The sequence below is a fragment of the Asparagus officinalis genome, chromosome 7 (assembly GCF_001876935.1).
Source record: "Asparagus officinalis chromosome 7, Aspof.V1, whole genome shotgun sequence".
NCBI lineage: Eukaryota > Viridiplantae > Streptophyta > Magnoliopsida > Asparagales > Asparagaceae > Asparagus > Asparagus officinalis.
The window spans coordinates 72,883,185-72,904,910 of record NC_033800.1 but is presented as its reverse complement, the minus strand read 5'-3'; the positions used below and the strand labels follow the sequence as shown (position 1 = coordinate 72,904,910).

Genomic DNA, 21,726 nt, shown 5'->3' with positions numbered 1-21,726 from the left:
TGAAAATTCGTCCAAACTATATTCCTCAGCACTAACCGCAACTTTGGCATTTCTGGGGGGCGGTGGTATGAAACTTTGATATAATCGTGTCACGATTTCTGATCAAGATGTGATAACCGTTCCCAGCCCAGCCCACCCCTCCCCATTTAATCCGGCATTAAAAAGTGGAAAAAGCGAAAACAAAAAAGGGCGAGGAAGAACAGGAAGAAAATAAAAAGCAAGCGAAGCTGAAAAGAAAAGGTAAAATTAACCCCAATTAAATAAAGAGAGTGGAGGGGAGAGACAAAGGTCTTGTAGTTGTGACTGACACCTCACAATAATAATAATAATAAATACGCAAAAACAGCACCATCCCTCTCTCTCTCTCTCTCTCTCCTCCCCCAACTTTCCCCTCTCTCCCCCTCCCTCCTCGCTGAGCATCTCCATGCTAACATCAACTCCTGTTCTTCTCTGAATTATCTCCATATGCCCAGATAAATTGTTGCTCCTCTCGCCCATAATTATCATGGGTTCCATTGGGTTCTTCTTCACTTCTCTGATCCTGTTGCTTCTTCTTCCCGTTTTGGTCACTGGAGGTGACATAGTTCATGAGGATGACGAAGCCCCTAAGCAGCCAGGATGCTCCAATAACTTTGTGCTGGTGAGACTTCTCTTCTGCCCTTTAGCTTTTTATTTTTATAGCAAAATTTCTAGTTTTTACCAAGTGGGTTGGTTCCCTTTTTGGTTCTGTGGCTAAAAGTCCTCATCTTTTTTGGGGATATGCTGAAATTTTTAGAAGTCAGTGATTAGTTCGTGTACTGAACCCACTTGCTTGGGTTTTTCTTCTCCTTTTGTGCTGCTGAGAGATCTGTTGAAGATAACGACCTAGCACTGGATAGTTGATGCGCATTCTCCGACCAATTTGTTTCTTTTTTGGTAATTTTTTTAGTGTTTCTTAATTGGATAGCTTTTTATTTTTTGTTTTACAACTACAAGGTCTCATGTTTTATGGGTTACTTTTGGTTTTTTTTTTCTTATTAGTTGGAGAAGTGTGAAGCGTGCAAAGTCTTTGTTTTTATCTATAAAATTGTATTCGATAGAATAATGTATTCCTGAGTGATGAATGCACGTTGTTTACCCGTTTGCTTCTTTTAGCAACTTTTATGTTTTTTTAGGAGTGGCCTGGTTTCCTTTTCTGTATTCATGTGGAGAGATCTTGCCTTTTGGGAGGAAGTATCATGATAGCTAGAGATGAGAATGGTGCAAATTCCTCAATTATATTATGCACATTCTATTTTTTTCCAATATTCTTCCAGAAGTTGCAAATCTGCAAAGTGTGCAGAGTTTAGTCAACTGTTGATAATTTGTCATAAGATAGAAATGTAGATAAAGGGTTTAGATAATTATACTTTGTTTTTTGATCAAGATAGTGATGGAGTATCTTCAAGTGTTGGATTCTAGTAGTACCTTCTTTAGAAGTTAGTAAGCAGCGAGAATGAGCTTGGCCAAGATTAAAGTGCTCATTGTCTTGATTTATTGGTGTGGTATAAACATTCTAGAGCTTCTTTGTTGAGCATTACATTGAACTTGTATTTAGACCAAGATTGTGTAATTTAGTACAGCTTGCTGATAATTTGGCCATTTGTCATTTTCAGGTTAAAGTACAAACTTGGATTAATGACAAAGAAGGCAGTGAGTTTGTCGGTGTTGGCGCTCGATTTGGCCCTCCAATCGTGTCAAAAGAGAAATATGCTAATCGTAGTCACCTTGCCATTTCTGACCCTCCTGATTGTTGTACTACACCAAAAAACAAGGTTTTTCTTTTGCATATTACTATTTAATTAGAACGAAAATTATTTTTCTTTTTCTTATTGCACTTCCAACATTGAGCCTTTCATCATTTAGCTTGTAGGAGAGGTTCTCATAGTGCATCGTGGTAAATGCAAGTTTACAACAAAGGCAAGGGTTGCTGAAGCTGCTGGGGCTTCTGCTATACTTATTATAAATAACCGGAAAGGTAAACAAATTCTTTTCTGTAGCATGTGCCTTATGGTCTAATGTCAGAATCTTCAAGTTTTATTCTTGACGGATTTGAGAAAATTCTTATATGTGGAAAATAAGGTTCCTTACATCTGAAACAAAAATAAAAAGAAGAAGCTTTGCTAGACTGCTTATGACCAAACATGCGCAACTGGAAATATTGCTTTTAGAAGGAACTATATATTATTTTACTATTTTTTTAATGCTAATCATTAATAGAGTCCACATACAATGAACATTCCAGCTTTTCATTTGTAAATAGGTTGAAGACTAGCCTGTTGAAATATTTACATCAAATAGGTCGGAGACAAAAGCTTACTAGATTTATCATGTGCTATAGCTTAATTTTTAGTTGTGGGAGTCTTATTTGTTCCACTAATTTAAATTGCTTATCCTTATTCTGATCTTCATTAAAACATTTGGAGTCATTTTTGTGGGGGCTAAATGGCACTTAAATACCTTATTATTTCACAACCTTTACGCTTAAATACCCTAAGTTGTAAAAAGTATCACTTTGATACACTAAGACTAAGCTGTAATAAAAGTAGCACTTTGATACACTAAGCTGTAAGAAACTGACTCTTAAATACCCTATTGTTTCATCACTTTTACACTTAAATGTCTAAGTTGAAAAAAGTAGTACTTTAATACCCCAAATTATAGCAAAGTAGCAATATAATACCCTAAATTATAAGAAAGTAGCACTTTAATACATTCTCTTAGTTGAGAGGTCATATTCTTAGGAATATTTCCATGACAATTAACAGAAGGTACTAACGTACTATTTTTTTTACAACTTAGGGTATTAAAGTGCTATTTTTTTATAACTTTGAGTATTTAAGTGTAAAAGTAGTGAAACATATGTGCCATTTAGTCTTTTTATGGGTGTATTTTCCTTGCTTTTCATTAGGGCAGCTTCCTCATTGCCATTCATAAACAAGTCCCTAGATTTGTGTCATGTTGTGGTTGTAGAGCTCCTTCCACTTGTATCAAATATTTTCACCCATCGACCTGTTGTCATACATGTATGTATGTATGTATGCGCATGCGTGAGGTGGTGACTCATTTAGCAAAATGAGTCGGCTCGTACCCATTATTTCCACACACACACGCGCGCGCTCACACAAATATGTGTGTATGTATGTATCACACACATAGAGAGAGTAATGATATAATGAGATGAAATCTAATCATGAAATGAACTAATCGGTTCATTAAATTCATGATCCGTATCGTACATTTTGTTCAAAACATCATCAGATGTATATGGTAAAAATTTCTCATAGTTTGGAGTCCTCTAGTGTATGAATCACCCTAGTTTAATATATTGATTTTTTTAGATAGTTTAATAGCCGTCTCTTTTGCACATAGCTAAAATAGTAATTATTAATTTCAAAACAATATAATTTTTTCTACATATAGATTATGATGAGTAGTGGTCACATCACTACCAAGTATACTCATACTCCTCATGTGTCTGTATGAGAAAAATGAATATGTACTCAATCAACAAGGGCTTAGACGCTGGGCGCTCCTGGGCGCCGGACTTGGCGCCCAGCGCTTAGACGCATAGGCGGGCGCCTAAGCGGTTTCTGGGCGGTTTTTTTCTTCTGGGCGGTTTTTCTTTTTTTAATTGTGATACTTGAAGATAAATATATATACTCAATCAACAATACATAAATACAAAAATACCAACACAACACATATGCTATCCAAAGTATAATAGTCAATCAAAGATGCATACATACTAAATGACAAGGCATATAATATCCAATAACTAGAAGTTTATTATCCTCACAAGTAATAAGAATCTATCAAACCTGAACCAATCAACACAGATTTTGCCTTTTTAAGACTTGAACCCAATAAAAATTATCAACACAGTTACACAAGCCTACAATATCAAATTAATGAGAACCCAAAACTTGAAGACGAGCTCGGAATAAAAAAAAGGAAATTGAAATCGAAATAAAGAGGATTAGGGTTTTATGACGCGAACTGTCGGCTGAAGACTAAAGTCGAACTGTCGAAGACGAAGTCGAGCTCGGTTGGAGACGAAGACGAGTCGAAGACGAAGACGAGCTCGGTCGGTTGGAAGTCGTCGAGTCGAAGGCGAGCTCGGTCCGAAGTCGTCGAGTCGAAGACGAGCTCGGCAGGTGAGAAACTGTCGAAGACGAAGTCGAGCTCGGTTGGAGACGAAGACGAGTCGAAGACGAAGACGAGCTCGGTCGGTTGGAAGTCGTCGAGTCGAAGGCGAGCTCGGTCCGAAGTCGTCGAGTCGAAGACGAGCTCGGCAGGTGAGATCGAAGACGAACTCGGTCGGAAGTCGTCGACGTCGAGTCGAAGACGAGTCGAAGACGAGTCGGAGACGAAGACGAGTCGAAGACGAGTCCGAAGTCGGTTAAAGACGAAGGTGAGATCGAAGATTAGGGTTTTATTTTTGAGTTTGGGTTTTGGGTTTTGGGTATCGGGTTTTGGGTTAGGCTTTTTTTTTATTCGGGTTTTTGGGAGCGCCCAGCTCAAAATTTGCCTATGGAAAAGTGGGGCGGGCCGCTTAAGCGGCCCGCTTATCCTTGGGGAAGTGGTTATTGAATAATGCTAAGCAAGAGGAATCTCTGTGGACCATGGTGATTAGAAGGAAGAAAAGATTTATGAGTCAGAAGATCTTCGTAGAAAGAGGAGCACTGCCTCTGCTCTTTGTGTCGGTTATGTCAATGAAACAAGCAACCGTGTTTATGAGTTTTTCATCCAATATTTCACAACCCATGGCATATGTTATGTTGATGAAACAAGCAATCTCTTATGGGTATTGTGTTTGTGTGTTTTTTTTCCTTCTTCTTTTTGGGTTGAGGGGAGGGGAGTGGTGGTGGTGGTTAAAATTGGCCATAATTATTTTATCTTTGAGCAAGAATTGGAGAATTATTGGTCATATGTCGGTTATGTTAATGAAACAAATCATGTGTGTGAGTTTTTATCCAAAATTTCACAACTTATGATGCACTACAGAAGCATGAGAAGCGGCTAACTGCTAACCAAATGTAGCATTAGTGGGTGTCAGGGTATTGGTGTGCGTGCATGCAGAGAGAGATGTTACTTTACTTAGAATTATCCAGAGAGAGATATGTTACTTAGAATTATCCACAATGACTCTGGTGCTTTTCTTAACTTAGAGAGATGTTACTTTACTTAGAATTGTCCACAATGAACCTGGTGCTTTTCTTGACTTAGAGAGAGAGAGATGTTGCTTTACTTAGAATTATCGACATTGACCGTGTTGCTTTTCTTGACTTAGAGAGAGAGAGAGAGATGTTACTTTACTTGGAATTATCCACAATGATTGCGGTGCTTTTCTTGACTTACTCATTTCTCAGTCAAATTTTCACTCATTATAGCCTATGTTACCTACATACTTCTGTCATGAATCCGTATCTTTACCCAATATGGTGACACATACCCATACTCATACCCAAACTTCTTGGACATTCCTTGCATATATGCATACGTTTATTCTGGCATGTACCCAATTAAATAATACATGTTTTAAATTAGAACACTTGTTAAACATTTTCTTGACATAAATCATACACATCCACTTTCTTGGAACTTGTTGGGTTTCCAAATTATGATTTTAATGTCATCTAGTTGTCTAATTAAAACAATAGCGTTTTTACAATATATAATCCACATAATAAAAGGAACATAAAAATGTTGTAGGAACTTTATTTCTCATAATACGGGAATTAAAAATACTGATCTCATGTAAACTATTAATTCCAATTTCAATATATAATGTGTATATAAATATTTATATAACTGTGTCCCCATACCCTACCTTTTGCAAATTTGCCGTGTCCCGTCCCGTACCGATACCCACACCCATGCAACATAGATTATCAATGTTACATTAAACGCTGGGCGCTCCTGGGCGCCGGACTTGGCGCCCAGCGCTTAGACGCCTAGGCGGGCGCCTAAGCGGTTTCTGGGCGGTTTTTTTCTTCTGGGCGGTTTTTTTTTTTAATTGTGATACTTGAAGATAAATATATATACTCAATCAACAATACATAAATACAAAAATACCAACACAACACATATGCTATCCAAAGTATAATAGTCAATCAAAGATGCATACATACTAAATGACAAGGCATATAATATCCAATAACTAGAAGTTTATTATCCTCACAAGTAATAAGAATCTATCAAACCTGAACCAATCAACACAGATTTTGCCTTTTTAAGACTTGAACCCAATAAAAATTATCAACACAGTTACACAAGCCTACAATATCAAATTAATGAGAACCCAAAACTTGAAGACGAGCTCGGAATAAAAAAAAGGAAATTGAAATCCGAAATAAAAAGGATTAGGGTTTTACGAAGCGAACTGTCAGCTAAAGACGAAGACGAAGACGAACTGTCGAAGACGAAGACGAAGACGAAGACGAGCTCGGTTGGAGACGAAGACGAGCTCGGTCGGTCGGAAGTCGTCGAGTCGAAGGCGAGCTCGGTCCGAAGTCGTCGAGTCGAAGACGAGCTCGGCAGGTGAGATCGAAGACGAACTCGGTCGGAAGTCGTCGACGTCGAGTCGAAGACGAAGACGAGCTCGGTTGGAGACGAAGACGAGTCGAAGACGAAGACGAGCTCGGTCGGTCGGAAGTCGTCGAGTCGAAGGCGAGCTCGGTCCGAAGTCGTCGAGTCGAAGACGAGCTCGGCAGGTGAGATCGAAGACGAACTCGGTCGGAAGTCGTCGACGTCGAGTCGAAGACGAGTCGAAGACGAAGACGAGCTCGGTTGGAGACGAAGACGAGTCGAAGACGAGTCCGAAGTCGGTTAAAGACGAAGGTGAGATCGAAGATTAGGGTTTTATTTTTGAGTTTGGGTTTTGGGTTTTGGGTATCGGGTTTTGGGTTAGGCTTTTTTTTTATTCGGGTTTTTGGGAGCGCCCAGCTCAAAATTTGCCTATGGAAAAGTGGGGCGGGCCGCTTAAGCGGCCCGCTTATCCCTGGGCGGCCGCCTAGGCGCTCCCAGCGCCTAGACGTGGCCGCTCAGGGCTAGGCGACACGCTCTGGGCACCGCCTCCGCCTAGGCGGGCGCCTAGGCGGCCGCCCAGAGCGTGTTTTACAACACTGGTAGTGAGGTAGAGGAATCTCAAACATAGATGTGAGTGAGGTTAGTTAAATGGAAAGTACATCCCCATGTGACACATTTTCTCTTTCTACTTTATAACATTAGGTGTGAGGTTGAGATACATCCACCTCAATACACAACACCAAGTTTGTGTTTGGTACCAAACATATTCATTTTTCTCATACAGACACATGAGGAGTATGAGTATACTTGGTAGTGATGTGACCACTTCTCATCCGCTCATTTATGAGTGAGTAATTAAGTAGAGACCATTTTTAAATGGACACCTTTAATTGTGTAGATGAGAAGCATTCACGTCACTACGAAACACCAAATTTGTGCTTAGTACCAACTATACCCATTTTTCTCATATGTATGTGTTTGTGTAATTTTGTGTGTGCGCGCGTGTATTTATTAGAATAATGGGTATGCTTAGTACCAAGCATAAAGTGGCGAGGTGGTTTATTCTCATAAACTTATTTAAAGGGGGAACCACATTCACATGATATATGAGTTGGATAATTGAATGAGTGGATGAGAACTGGTCACCTTTGGTGCTTGGTATCAAGCATACCCATTATTCTCTCTCTCTATCTATATATATAATTATATATATATGTGTGTGTATATATACACACACACACACACGAAGCCCTAAGGCCATGATATCATGCTTCCTAAGTCATATGGTGTTTTGTAGATAAATGTCAGGACATGTTCGACATGTCAGCTAATATGTAGACCTCTAAATATTGGCCGATATGCTAATTTTTAAGACCTTACTCTTTCAAGCTTGGGTTTTTAATCCAAAACCCAAACCTGATTATCCAATTGTTACATTCTCAATTAAAAGAACCTGATTGCCAAGTCTAGGGAAAAATCATGTCTCAAAAATAAATTGCTCTGCTCCTTCTCCTTCATTTCCTCTCTGGAGGCGAAATCGACTGAGCGTTTGCCACCAAATTTCAACATTGGATTGAGGTTTCGAAGGGTAGTAAGGCCTCCCTCCTACCCTTGTTTCTCTCTCCCTCTTTCTCTTTCTTTCTCTCCCTCTCATTCTCTATCTCTTGCTCTTTCACTTGTGATCAAAAAGCAAGTTTTTAGAATCGGTTAGTGAACCTAAACATCATATGTTATTTATATTTTGTATGTTTAGACTATAGATGTTAAGTATGTTTAAATTGCATTTAGGACATTGTATTATATATATGCGCACCATCTAATGTGACAATCCGATATTTATAACATACACCTTGATATTTCCCTGACTTCTGCAATCCAACATGGATTGTAAGCGTCGGACATCCCTGACATCCAACATTTAAAACCTTGTGTGGCACATGCATAAATGTGGCGTGTCTTGCTTTCATCGCTATTCTAGGATATTCTAATGTTAACATCTATAAGTGAAGACACGAGAACCAATTCCATATGTTTGTAATGTTTCAGCAGCATTCTAGTTCTACTTGTTCCTTGCTTCTGCATGTTAAAGTTATATGCACATGTAACAAATGGAGACACATTTGTTACTATCTTGTATACTGTTTGCCTGTTTGGTCTGATCTGTTTAATACTTGCTCTTATATTCTGCAGAACTATACAAGATGGTTTGTGATAGTAATGAGACTGATTTAAATATACATATACCTGCTGTTATGCTGCCGCAAGATGCGGGTTCAAGCTTAGAGAGAGATCTCAAGAATGGTGATGCAGGTGAGTTTTTTTTTCGTATGCAAGTATTGTATTTTATAGCGTCAAATATTGTATCTGATGTAAGTGCTCGTATGATTCTCTTTCCATTACTCAAACTGAATGTTATATGAGGGATACATGTAACTTATAACTATTTACAAGGGAATTCTTATATAAAATCATCGACCACGTGAAAGATTCTGATTTACTATGTCAGTATATGGCTGTTTACAGAAACTGCTGTTTCGTATGTCATAATTATTGTGTTTTTACCAACTGTAGAACGATGAACTACTACCAGTGGTGCATTACAAGATATCACAGACCAGAAAAGGACGGCGATATAAACAAGTGTTGGAAGTTGGTGAGATGTTTTGTTGAGGATATAATGAGGGATATTAAGATGTTTGAACATGTGCAATGAAGACTAGTTAATTAAAAAAAAGTATAAGTGTGTGTTTTTCTTTTTCTTTTTTTCTTTTTTTTCTTTTTTGTTTGGGGGGTGTTAATTGGATTGATTATTGCAAGTAATTAGGTAAGCCTTGAAACTCTAAGGTGCTACTGCCTGTCAATGATATCCAATTTTGTTGTGCACATACAAATGCAATCAAAGTATTTGGACATATGATTCATAAAATATGTGGGTTATCATATTTAAAGAAGGAGCTATCTAATATGATTGTAAGATGAGCGGCTGAACTATGGGTACATAAAGATGAGTAATTATCCAAATGAGATAGTGAGTGAATTAAGCATAGCATAGAAACTTAATAGTACTAAATGGAGAAAAAATATATCTAATGCACCTAAAATACTGGTATAGATGCTAGTATACCTCAGCTAGACATTTTAATATGTAGTGGCCTGTAGTTGACATTTGATGGACTGTAATAGTGTAATATTCATTTCTAGACCTCTTAACTCTTAGAAGTTAATGGATTCGTGTTTTGCAGTCTCAGTGCAGTTGTACTCTCCAGATCGTCCTCTTGTGGATACTGCAGAAGTGTTTTTGTGGCTCATGGCTATTGGTACCATCTTGTGTGCATCCATTTGGTCAGCATGGAGTGCCTGGGAAGCATCAATTGAACACGAAAAATTATTGAAGGTTCTTATATGTAGTCCCCGAGTTTTTTCAATCACGGTTCTTATACTTTCTGAATTTTGCGCAAAAGAAAAGTATAACTGATTATAGTGTTACTTCTCTCAGGATGCACCGGATGATTTACTTAATGTAGAAGCTTTGGGTGTGAGTGGGGTTGTGGACATCAACACAACATCAGCAGTTTTATTTGTAGTTATTGCATCATTCTTCTTGATCCTACTTTACAAACTCATGTCCTTCTGGTTTGTGGAGCTTCTGGTGGTCCTCTTTTGCATCGGTGGAGTGGAGGTGCTCTCCTTAACTTGTAGTTGATTCAAAATAATTTAGATATGTGATTGAGTAATACAATAGGATTTGTGCTAGCAGTCACTGAGACATTTTGTATTACCCCAAGTGGAAGTAAAGTCAAATAAAACTTTCTAAAAGATTATACATTTGTTATGAATAAATTAATTTGTAGATGTAGGATACAATTTACTCATGAGCACATTGAGCAGTATCGGTTGCTTCAAAGAGTTTGCGTTCATATTTTTTCTTAGCATCTGACTGGTGAATAATTGAAAAGTGTTGGATCTTATTTCTTATTGTTTAGGAACTAACTTTATTTCCTTTTTCTCCATAGGGGTTACAAACATGCTTGGTGGCTTTGCTATCACGGTATGCTAATCATCTCTATATTTTATCCTTGATTGTATTAGTTTATTATGATTGGTCATTAAGCTGCATTGAGGATATGTTGATCATTGTTACAATCCATAGTTGAGATTCATTATACGTCATTTTCATGCTTAAAGCATATTTCATGTTTTGCAGCATGTTCTTTTAGGAGTTCTCATTTATAAGGTTATAGCTTTTTTTTTTCATGATGAATCTTTGCTGACTGGATAGAGACTCAGCAAACTTAAGTTCTTTTCTTGAAAATTTGAATGATGCATGGTTAAATTGGAAACGCACTGTAAATTTTGTTTCGTTGTTTTCGGGAAAAAAGGTTCATAGGAAAAGAAAGAAAAACCATACTGCTTATAATCACGATATCCTTGAGCTGGGCATGTGCTGAATTTGATGAATATATATGTTTTAGGTCTTTTATGACTTTATCAGCAGTATTACTAAAGTAAATAGCCCTTCGTCAGTTGGGCATAGTGATAAATGTTTTATTTATATTAATGGAAATCACCTGCAATTATTGCTGATGGTGCTAGTTTCTTTCTGAACATGTAAAGAACAGATTGCATTCTCATTTCTAGTACTACTGTGTCTGATTTGGCTTACTTTTTGCTCCTTCAGGTGGTTTAAAAATGCTGGGGAATCATATATAAAAGTGCCCTTTTTTGGAGCTGTTTCATACCTTACACTGGCTGTTTGTCCATTCTGCATAGTGTTTGCTGTCATTTGGGCTGTTTATCGTCGTATATCCTTTGCTTGGATAGGCCAAGATATTCTGGTAAGAATATAAATGCTTCTTTCTACTTATATTTTTTCATATAGTGATTTGTGCTACTAGTTTTATATTAATCTTATATATTGTGTTAACTGTGTGTTGAAAATGATGCCCTTTTTTCCATTTGTCTTTACTGGAAATGGAAACTTGGGATTTTTTGCTTTTAAACAACTTTGGAAATTTGTGTTGCACTTCATTTGTTATTTGGTGTTATAAAAACCCATTTGAAGAAAAAGCTAGAAATCTTTAGTAACTATAAAGAGATACCTGCATTCATTGCTCTGGCACATATTCCTTAAAAAGTTTCACCTTGGTGCTTGTCTATGGGCCTTTAAACTTTAATTGGGATTGTTGGAAAACTAATGTTACATTTGATAAATATGCAAGTTAAGTCTGATTATTATACCTGGTCCTCTCTGGCTTCTGTGAAATCTACACGCTTGGATGTTTTTCTCGATGAAGCTAAAATATTGTCTATGGAAGAAAATAAAACATGAAAATGCAACATGTCAATGTTAAACAAGTTCAAATGGTGGATTGGACAGTTTTTCTTGTTGCTTAATAAATCTTGTAAACCCAGTAACATCGTTTCTTTGAAGTTTTTTTGGTCAGTTATCATGGTTTTGTTATGTTATCTTGCCTTACGTAAAACCTGGAAGTGTTAGAAGTATATAATTTAGGGGAAAACAGTGTAGATTTAATTAGATGGAACCATGGCTCTGATACCATGAAGGAAATTCATGCTAAAAACATGCAAAATACGCAACGGAAGACTATATGTAATTATGCTATGCATGTAGAGAGCATGAAATATATAATAGGACCATCCTAATTAAATCTAACATAATCTCTATATTAAAGAGAGCATTCAAGAGTTAGAAAGTCATACTTTCGAAGCGTGATTCGATGGAAAATCGAACAACCCTTAGCTCTTGCTCCTTGTAGTAGAAAATCTCCTCGTAGTGGATCTCCAAGTCTTCAAGTGGGCTTGATAAAATCGGAGCCTTCTTGAGACATAAGATAAGATATCTACCCGGGGTACTATAAAATCCTACTACTTCCTCTTACTCAAGATTGCTAGAATTTAGTAAGAGGAGAGCTCTCTTTTATTCTCTTATGAAAAAAACCACTTAACCAATTTTTCATTAGCCTTTCCATAAGAAAGAGCTCTCTTTTATTCTCTTATGAAAAAAACCACTTAACCAATTTTTCATTAGCCTTTCCATAAGAAAGAGAGCTCATATTTATAGAGTAAAATGTATTCATGATATGAATGACTCATCCTATGAGTCATGCAATGAATAATCAAATATCAATGATTAATCTAGTGAGTCATGCAATGAATCATCTTATGAATCATTACATTTTAAAATCATGTGCTAATAAACCATGTGCTCAAACCATACCACTAAATGACTCATCTCATGACTCATTATACATGGTATATGTATTTCATAAATGAGAATACCAAATCAATATTGTATTTCATAAATACAATATTTTGTAATTTTTCAATCATTGATTAACAAGTCATCATATGACCAAAAAGTCAATGAGTTGACCAAAAGTCAACTGTTGACCAAAAAGTCAACTAGTTAACTAAAAGTTAGCTTTATAGGAAAAATACTAGAATTCATTTACTAAGCACATAGCATTTTGATTTTATCGATATACATAACCGTTTATGTGTATCTGGTAAAATCATATATGCGTATCAATCATACGCATCACTCTATAAATTGTGTTTCATAGGATTCAAGTACGCGCTTGGTGTGACTCTAGGGCCCAACTTAAGAGCTCGGCAGTGGATCATATCCATAAGTACAACAGAGGTGCTAGCTACACATGAAGACTACCCGGGTATAAATTGTGATAAATATCTGCAAGATGCTTACACAATTTTATCAGGACCACTCAGTGATAATGCCATACAGTCCGGTCTCTTCGTCAAACCATGTCAAACTATTAAGCCTAGGGTATGGAAAACTGTCAAACCCTAATTGCTCAATTAGTGTTTGTAGATATTAAACTCATAACCTATAAGATCAAACTGACACTCAGTTTATCTTATTTATCTCGGCCAAGGATTTTCAGGTTATAGTTATATCATACAATCTTATGACATTAACCCCCTATACTGGGAGAGACGAATCTCATATTAGCATATCAATATCTACTTATGCCTCGGGATGTACCCAACAAGAACCGTTATACACAACTCGAAAAGAACTGTGGTTAGGTAAAAATCTAAGTACACCTATACTGACATGTAAGATATTGTACTCATGCCTTAGGTCAATGGACTACTTTGTACTATATCACTTGAGAACTACTATTTGACAGTTAAGTATAATTACCAACTAGATGTTCTCAGTGAGTCGTTCAGTCAACTCATTCACTAATGAGTCACCTGTATACTATATCTTGATGTCTCACATCAATGATCTAAGAGATGGATCATCGTCCTTCCAAAGAAGAAATAAAGTATACCCTAGTCTTACCAAAGTGATGATGTCTCATTTCAACACTTCATCGACTAAGAACATTTTAGAATATACGTTAGCGACAAATCAGATCTCTTCATTACAATCATATCCGAAATGTCTGATAGTCTAGTATCATTCTAAGAACTTTATCTGTATTTAAAAAAATACCAGATAAATTTGACCAAAATAACATACTATTATTTAGAACAAGGATGTTATATTCATATAGGTCCTGTTACAATATACAATTATTGCCTGCAGGGCACCTATATCTAACATTATCTACCTTCATACTATCGCCTTCAAGAGGTTCAATTTCATTCTGTGATTCAAAACTACCAACTTTACTATAAAACCTCTGTTACTGTGGAATTTTTTGATGTTCTTTTGCTATAATGTACATTATCTTTTTTAATTTTACTGCCTTCTCTCGCTGCTAATACTTCTTTCTTTACTAGGGTATTGCATTGATTATTACCGTGCTTCAGATCGTCCGAGTACCTAATCTCAAGGTAAAAAGATCTTATGAGTCGATACTTTGCGTTAAAACCTATTCAGAAAATTTGTTGAGCCTGCATTTGGTATGAGCTTATAGAACAAATGACATGCATCAAAGATATTGTCATTTGAATTTCCGTCTAGCCTACTGCTTACTGAATTGGTCATGTGGAATGGTTATATGGAAAACTCAAACTTAAGGTAAAACAAGTTTTACCAAAATATGATGAATTTGTTCCTATAACTAATTGCATTTTTCTATACAATCCAAAAAATTCAAAATTCATGATACTTAAGCTGTCTTCGCAAATGTTGGAAAGTTTCAGGATTTGAACTTTTATGCTAAATTAGCAGTATTGTCTTTCACCCTTAATCATTGACAGCAAGTGTCTTCATATGTGGACGCACTTTTGGTGAGAGTATGTTAAAGCCCACATGAATATATATCTATATGGAGCACTTCACATGTTGTTGGTGTTTTGTTATTTAGTACACATAAGTTGCTGCTTGATTTGTTCTTTATTATTTATTAAAACATATATTTACTGCTTCATTCTAACAACACTTCAATTTCCTGGACATGATCAGGTTGGTACGGTTCTCCTCAGTTGTGCCTTCTTATATGACATCTTTTGGGTTTTTGTCTCAAAAAGTTGGTTCCATGAAAGTGTTATGATTGTCGTAAGTCTCCATGAAAGTTTGTTCTTGTTGAATTAGCCAATATTCCTAATGAACAGGTTTTTTTACCCACTTCATGTAATTTACGTAGGTTGCACGTGGTGATAAGACTGGAGAGGATGGTGTGCCCATGTTACTTAAGATACCACGAATGTTCGATCCATGGGGTGGATACAGCATAATTGGATTTGGAGATATCCTTTTGCCCGGGCTGCTAATTGCTTTTTCATTAAGGTTAAAACTTTAAATACTACGGGGTATTTTTGTGCTTAATTTGTTTATAACTAGGTTCAATATGTTTTTTGTTTGGTCATTGTACCTTGATGCAAACTACATGAATTTGCATAAATATAACAAATATAGTTAATGTACATTCGTCTCACAAAGGTGCATTAATTAGTAATATAGGAAAGACAAGGCAAGTAGAAATTATTTTACGAGATGAAAGAAATGCTCGAGGAAGTAAAGCTTGTTTGCTTTATTTGTTTGTGAAAAATGCAATTTTCTTCATGTAGTTTTGTTGGTTAGGAATTTGGCAGTGGTCATATAGGGGTTATTTCATGTTGATATCTGAGGGCAAAACTAAGGACTTCAATTATTCTTTGGATCTTCTTGGCTCTCAAATATGACTTCATTACCACATTGGAGGCAGTTACCAATCCTATACTGTTCTCTTATCAGTTCTATGTTGTTATATTTGTTTCTGTATCTATCATGAGTATTTAAATGTTTTTAGCTGTCCATGTCTATATAAAACAGTACCTTTGTACTTTCAACTCCTGTACTTGTAGGAAGTTGTCAAATACTTTATTCTTTTTGCATATTCGCCTACGCCTTCCATGTTTGCCAATTTTGCTGAATATATAATATTGTTCTGTAGCATGAAGCCATTACTCAGAACCACATATCTTATGTGGATCAATACTAACTCCAGTCCTTGCTTTCCTGTTACAGATATGATTGGGCTGTAAAAAAGAAGCTACGAGCTGGTTACTTCTTGTGGTCTATGGTGGCCTATGGTTCTGGTGAGATTAAAATTTATCTTAGAGTTAATTATATTGCCAAATTGAAACAAAGGAGATATATCAAAATAAGAGTAACTATCACAAAACTAGCATGCACCTTGGAGTGTTTTTTTTGGGGAGAAAAAGCACTGTAATTTAGGGCTTTTTTAATATTAGTCCCTGAAATCTTTCATATTTTGAATTGGTCCCTTAAATCATTGAAATTGCTATAAGTCTCTCAATCCTTAAGTTATTTTGAAATTTATTCCACAAATCATTGATATTGCTACTAGGTCCCCTAATTCTCATAAGTTATCAGATTAATCCCTCTAATGGTTGATTTTACTCTTGATTGGAGGGACTAGTTTCAGACCACCTTAAGAATTGGGAACCTAACAGTCAATGTTTTGAGGGACTAATTTTAGAATATGGAAGATTTAAGGGACTAAGATCTCAAAAACCCTTAATTATATTAGAGAGGACTACCTTTGAACATTTTTCACAAAATTATCATGTCTGACGACAAGTACGGTAAATTGTCACGTGCTTTGTACATCATGTTTTGGACAACTTTGTGCTTGTGTACTTTATACTACCTTTATGAACTTTATTGTTTGATAGATAAAAATAAGACCTTTTGTCCAAGGCATTAACCCCGTTAGTCACAATTCCCAACAGTTCAGGGTGTTTTCCTGCAGTTTTGGAAGTTTATTGTAGTTTTTTTCTAATAAAAAGTTCATAGTAGTTTTGTGCAAAAGCCCCAAAGTTCATATTAGTTTTGTGAATATATACTCAAAATAGCTCTGAATATTAAGCCAGCCAGCAAGAGCAGTAGTATGATCATTCGTTTTGGCAATTTTGTTGACCTTTGTACTATAATTTTTAGGTCTCCTCATCACTTATGTCGCCTTGAATTTGATGGATGGGCATGGTCAACCTGCTCTCCTTTACATTGTTCCTTTTACACTTGGTAAGCAAATTTTACAAAGTAGTAGATACATAGTACAAATTTTGTCAGAACACTCCACATGCAAGCAGGCTGGTTTGAGCCATTTGCAAAGAGGGTAAGGGGGCAATTTGGAGATTTGGACTCTCTTTGGTTCAGAATACCCCACTCACATGAGAGGCATTCTGATAAGATTTGTGTTCCTATATGTACAAATATATAATGGAAACTTCTTATAGGAACTTTCTTGGCATTGGGGAGAAAAAGAGGTGAACTTCGCAATCTATGGACCAAGGGGGAGCCTGAGAGAATTTGTCCACACATTCATCTTCAACCAGATTCCCAATAAGAATGCAAGCTAAAATGCCTATGTTTTGCTTCAGATTCAACCCTAAAGTGTATTATACAGGTACAGTAGTATCCCTGACCTTAGGGAGTACGTTAACTAGTGTATTGTGGTTAAGTAGAAGACCTTATAGTCTTGTAATTGCATGAAATGATTTATATGTAGTAGCAATATAATTGAGTCTTGATCTCATACCCCAAAGTCTGAGGGCATGATACAGAACTACATTGTACAATGAGCTTTGTAGCTATTGATGGGAGAAACTTGATTATTTCGATAAACAAAGTGTACAAATGATATATAAATACGGCAAGTACAAATACTGCAAATGTATAGTAGCCACTTAGCAATTGTGCATAGGGGTGTATTTGGTCAGGGTACGGCTTGGATATGATATCATTTTCGTATATGCTTATCCATCTCGGATACAGATATGGATATACATGCGGATGTATAAGCAGATTTGTATGTGTATATGAAATGGATATGAGAAAACTAGATGGTATTGAAAAAAATGTAGTTGATCTGATACAAAAGAGTTCATCATTATGTTTATTATATTTTAAAAGCTAAGATTAGACATCTTGATCATCAAAATTAACCTCAAATTCATAATTTAAGGATTAAAACTATCATAACAGTATGACTAATATGTTTTCGGATATTTTGGATACGGGTCTGGATATTTCACTATAAAATCATATTCGTAACCATATCCTATTGGTTATAAATTTGAGTGATCATATCTGTATCCTACAGATATTTCCTGGGGTACGGAATTGTGCAGCACCAAGCTATTCCGTTAACACAAATACATCAAGGTTAATTGCTGATTTACCCATCGTACTATCATCTAATTGTGGATAGGCCCTCTATAGTTCTATTGTTGCAGACAGACCCCTAAGTGATTTTTTTTATTACTCTTTTGCGCCCTGGAGCTTTTTTTTTTGTCAATAAACAAGTTTAATAACTGCAATTATTAAATATAAAGCGGACAACAATGCAAAGAGAGAGAAAAAAATGCGTTCTAAAATCCAAGATTTTCTCGAGGACGTACTGAAAGAAATCCAGACATGTTCTCTTGATCTCAAACAATATACCACGTACAGATGGACAAGATGAGCCTACAGCCTAGCTCACTTTTTTATTTTATTTTAATTTTATTTTCTGAAGCAGATCGAATTGTGGAGACACGCGCGCCGCGTAACCCTCTCACGTAGGTTCTAATCGAACTGTATTTCCTTGAAAATGGTCAATTTGGTAGGATTGACGGTGGATTTTCCATCGGCGGCGACAAGATCATGGGCCGAGTCCTCCGAAAACTCGGTCGGCAGCGACTTCCAGTGTAAAGACGGCCTGCCACGCTGCCCCCTTCAGCGCCTTCAGTACCTCTCCGACGACGATCTTGTTCCCTTCCGACGAAAAATGTACCCCGTCCTGGGCGCTGTTAAGAAAACAGTTTACAAGTAATGAACAAGGAGTATATCGCGGGGTGGTGAAATCACATGGGTGACCCCCCCGGGTACGTAATTACATGGGTGATCTTAAGAGTCCGACAAAGGGCGGTGTTTGGTTCAATTTTTACAAATTATAGGAAACGTTTTCCATCCAAAATATGATTTCCTTGTATTTCTTAAAAAAAGTTATAGGAAAAGTTTTGAGAAGTCAAAAAGTATCAATTTTCTTGTTTTTTTGTACTTTGCTTGTTTGATTCAAAACAAGAAAATGACCCATAACTTTATAGAAAATAGCAAGATTTCCTATTATTTGTAGAAATTGAACCAAGCACCCCTTAAATTTATAGAAAAGTGCTAACTTTATATAAAAATGTTAATGTGGTGTCGGATTTCTGGGTGGTTTTCGCCCATTTTGAGAGGAAATTGATTTCTGTAAGTTTTGGTACTTTTCTGTACTTTACAGAAAATATTTCTGTAAATTTTTTTAAAAACCAAACACAGTTTACGGATATCTACAGAAAATTTTTAATTACAGAATTGCCTGCCATTATCAGACATTTTGAGAAAACTTTTCTATAAATTTGTGCAACCAAACACCCCGTTAATATGTAATTACAATCAGGAATCGCAAGGTTAACCGTACGTCAAGCCGCTGGGATGTAATTAATTATATTAACCAGGGAAGAAAAGGGCGAGTTGAGAAATTTTAGACTCACTCAAGGCAAGAAGTAACCCAGTCCTCCCTCTCCTGTATCGCGGTAAAAAGATCAATGACCTTCACATCCATCTCCTTGCATACTTGTACGCATGCTTCTGAGTATTTGCGGAGGTCCTCGTTTGTTCGGATAATCTCAGCTAGTACATCAAGGTGGTCTCTAAAATTTGAAAAGAACAAATTAAGAAATGTACCAAGAGGAGCTAGCATCAAGGTAATTAAAGAGGTTGAGAAGAAGCTTAACCTTGAGAACCGACGGTACAATTCCTCGTTCACCGGAGGGCAAGTGAGGATAATAACGCGCGTTGTTTCTGACAGGCTCTGAGTAAAAATTGTAGTAATTAATACGGTAAATCAAAGAAAAATTCCTCAATGACCCAAAATATAGGACCAATAGTGGGCATCATTAATGCGCATAGTGCGGATAAACCCCGCCCCCTAGCTACTATCGTTGTTCTGAACTTACTGCTGCTCTAGTTTTATTTTTTTTTGCAGATGAAAGCCCTGGGGTGAAACTCTTCTTTTACCCTCAGAGGGTTCTATTTGTCAAAAAATTAAGGCTAAATTTCAAAAATTACCCTTTTCATTAGATAAATCCCTTTTAACTTTCAAAATGTCACAAAACTTCCCTTATGTCTTGTGACAAAATCCCCAATACTAACGCCCTCAAATTTCGAAATGTCGCAAAATCTCCCTTAAGTTCTCTATCAGAAACCCCTCTAAAATTAGTGAGATAGCAAGCTCAAAACATTGATACTAACCACAAAGTGATGATATATATACCTTAAGATGGTCCAATATTTTTTTCAAGTTCTCAATGTATTCTGGGAGCGGAACGTGAGGGCCTAAGCCAGATGGGTGAGCTCCCATCGAGTCGTTACCACAAAGATAAGCTATCACGAGCGAAGGCTGGACCGGCGCATCCTGATGAACACCGTGATTAACGAGAGTTCGATGTGCAAACGTCATGTTTTTAGAGGGGGAAAAACATAAAAAAACAAAAAAAAAACAAGAAAATACCTTTGGAAAAATTTTGTCAATGGCTTCGAGGGCACGCCTCGTGTTCCAGCCACCGTATCCTCGCACCAAAACGTCAGCCTTTTTAACGCATCAAACAGAAGACTGTTAAATTAAATTAAATTCGCTGCGAATTTGTAAGTTTATGAGAACAAAAATTGCAAAGTTCCAATTTTCCTTCCCCACCGTAGTTTCACTAAAGTGGTGTCGGATAACATTTCTAATTTAAGTAGCATAATTTGTAGGGTACAAAATGAAAACAACCATCAAACCGTAATAGGACAGCATCATGAATAAAATATCATAACAATATTTTTCAAGTATATTTGCTTACATTAATTTTTTTAAGGTTTCTAAGAAAATAGTTGCCAAAGTCATAACATTTCTAAACAAAAACTATTTCCACAAAATATTTCTAATTTATAGCACAACTTTAAAATAGTCGTAATGTTATATCATGATGGACGACGAAATAATATAAATAACATTATTCCGGTAATACCCCCTCGCTTCGCTCCACAAGTAACAAACTAACTAGTCTATTCCTCTGTGATAATGGGAGTACTCTATAATAATGGGAGGATTCAAGATTGAGGGGCACTAGGGGCACACCCTCTACCACACCTCCAACCACACCATCTCTCGCTACAGTGCACCGGGCCCACATGAGATTTTATTAAATAAAATCTCATGTGGGCCCTGTGCACTGTAGCGAGAGATATGGTGTGGTTGAAGGTGTGGTAGAGAGTGTGCCCCTATCATTTCTATTCAAGATTCACTATCAATGCTACAATAATACTACAGTAAATCGTATAGTATTGTTACTATAGCGTTTAAAAACATTATTGTAGCTCAAACGAGATACTGTAGCATTTAAAAAAATGTTACTACAGTGCTTACAAAAACTGTATTAAAATACATAATTACTGCAGCGGAAATAAAAAAATGGAGCCCGTGCTTTGCACGGGGTGCACACTAGTTATTTTATATGGCAAATCAGCTCAAGAGCTCCAAATGTTGCAAAAATACACAACATTAATGGGTAATTTGCATTTGTTAGGGGAGAGAGTACTAAAAGAAAACTTGAGAAGCGCAAAATGTGTATATACGACACCTTGCGGCAATAGAGGTCAGCGAGCATGGCTCCCCATCCACCCTTGTTGAAGGAGAACTCCACAATGGAGGAGCCAAACAATAC

The 21,726-nt window shown here is 36.6% G+C and overlaps 2 protein-coding genes across 2 annotated transcripts in view; one reads left to right on the top strand and one right to left on the bottom strand.

The window, feature by feature from the left end:
* Window positions 346-17,668, top strand: LOC109848121 (signal peptide peptidase-like 4). Its single transcript, XM_020417468.1, has 14 exons — window positions 346-640; window positions 1,635-1,793; window positions 1,885-1,996; window positions 8,740-8,859; window positions 9,792-9,943; window positions 10,046-10,228; window positions 10,563-10,597; window positions 11,228-11,384; window positions 14,326-14,379; window positions 14,954-15,046; window positions 15,135-15,277; window positions 15,998-16,068; window positions 16,934-17,017; window positions 17,233-17,668. The coding sequence occupies exons 1-14, from the start codon at window positions 506-508 to the stop codon at window positions 17,340-17,342; spliced, it is 1,608 nt and encodes a 535-aa protein (XP_020273057.1). The 5' UTR covers window positions 346-505; the 3' UTR covers window positions 17,343-17,668.
* Window positions 18,327-21,726, bottom strand: part of LOC109847342 (GDSL esterase/lipase CPRD49-like) — a 6,767-nt gene continuing 3,367 nt past the window's right edge. The window contains exons 4-9 of the mRNA XM_020416575.1: window positions 21,643-21,720; window positions 20,532-20,609; window positions 20,295-20,435; window positions 19,756-19,832; window positions 19,513-19,671; window positions 18,327-18,783 (exon numbers count right to left, since the gene is read on the bottom strand). Coding sequence (XP_020272164.1) covers window positions 18,639-18,783; window positions 19,513-19,671; window positions 19,756-19,832; window positions 20,295-20,435; window positions 20,532-20,609; window positions 21,643-21,720 — 678 coding nt within the window. The 3' untranslated portion in view covers window positions 18,327-18,638. The remainder of the gene's footprint in view (window positions 18,784-19,512; window positions 19,672-19,755; window positions 19,833-20,294; window positions 20,436-20,531; window positions 20,610-21,642; window positions 21,721-21,726) is intronic.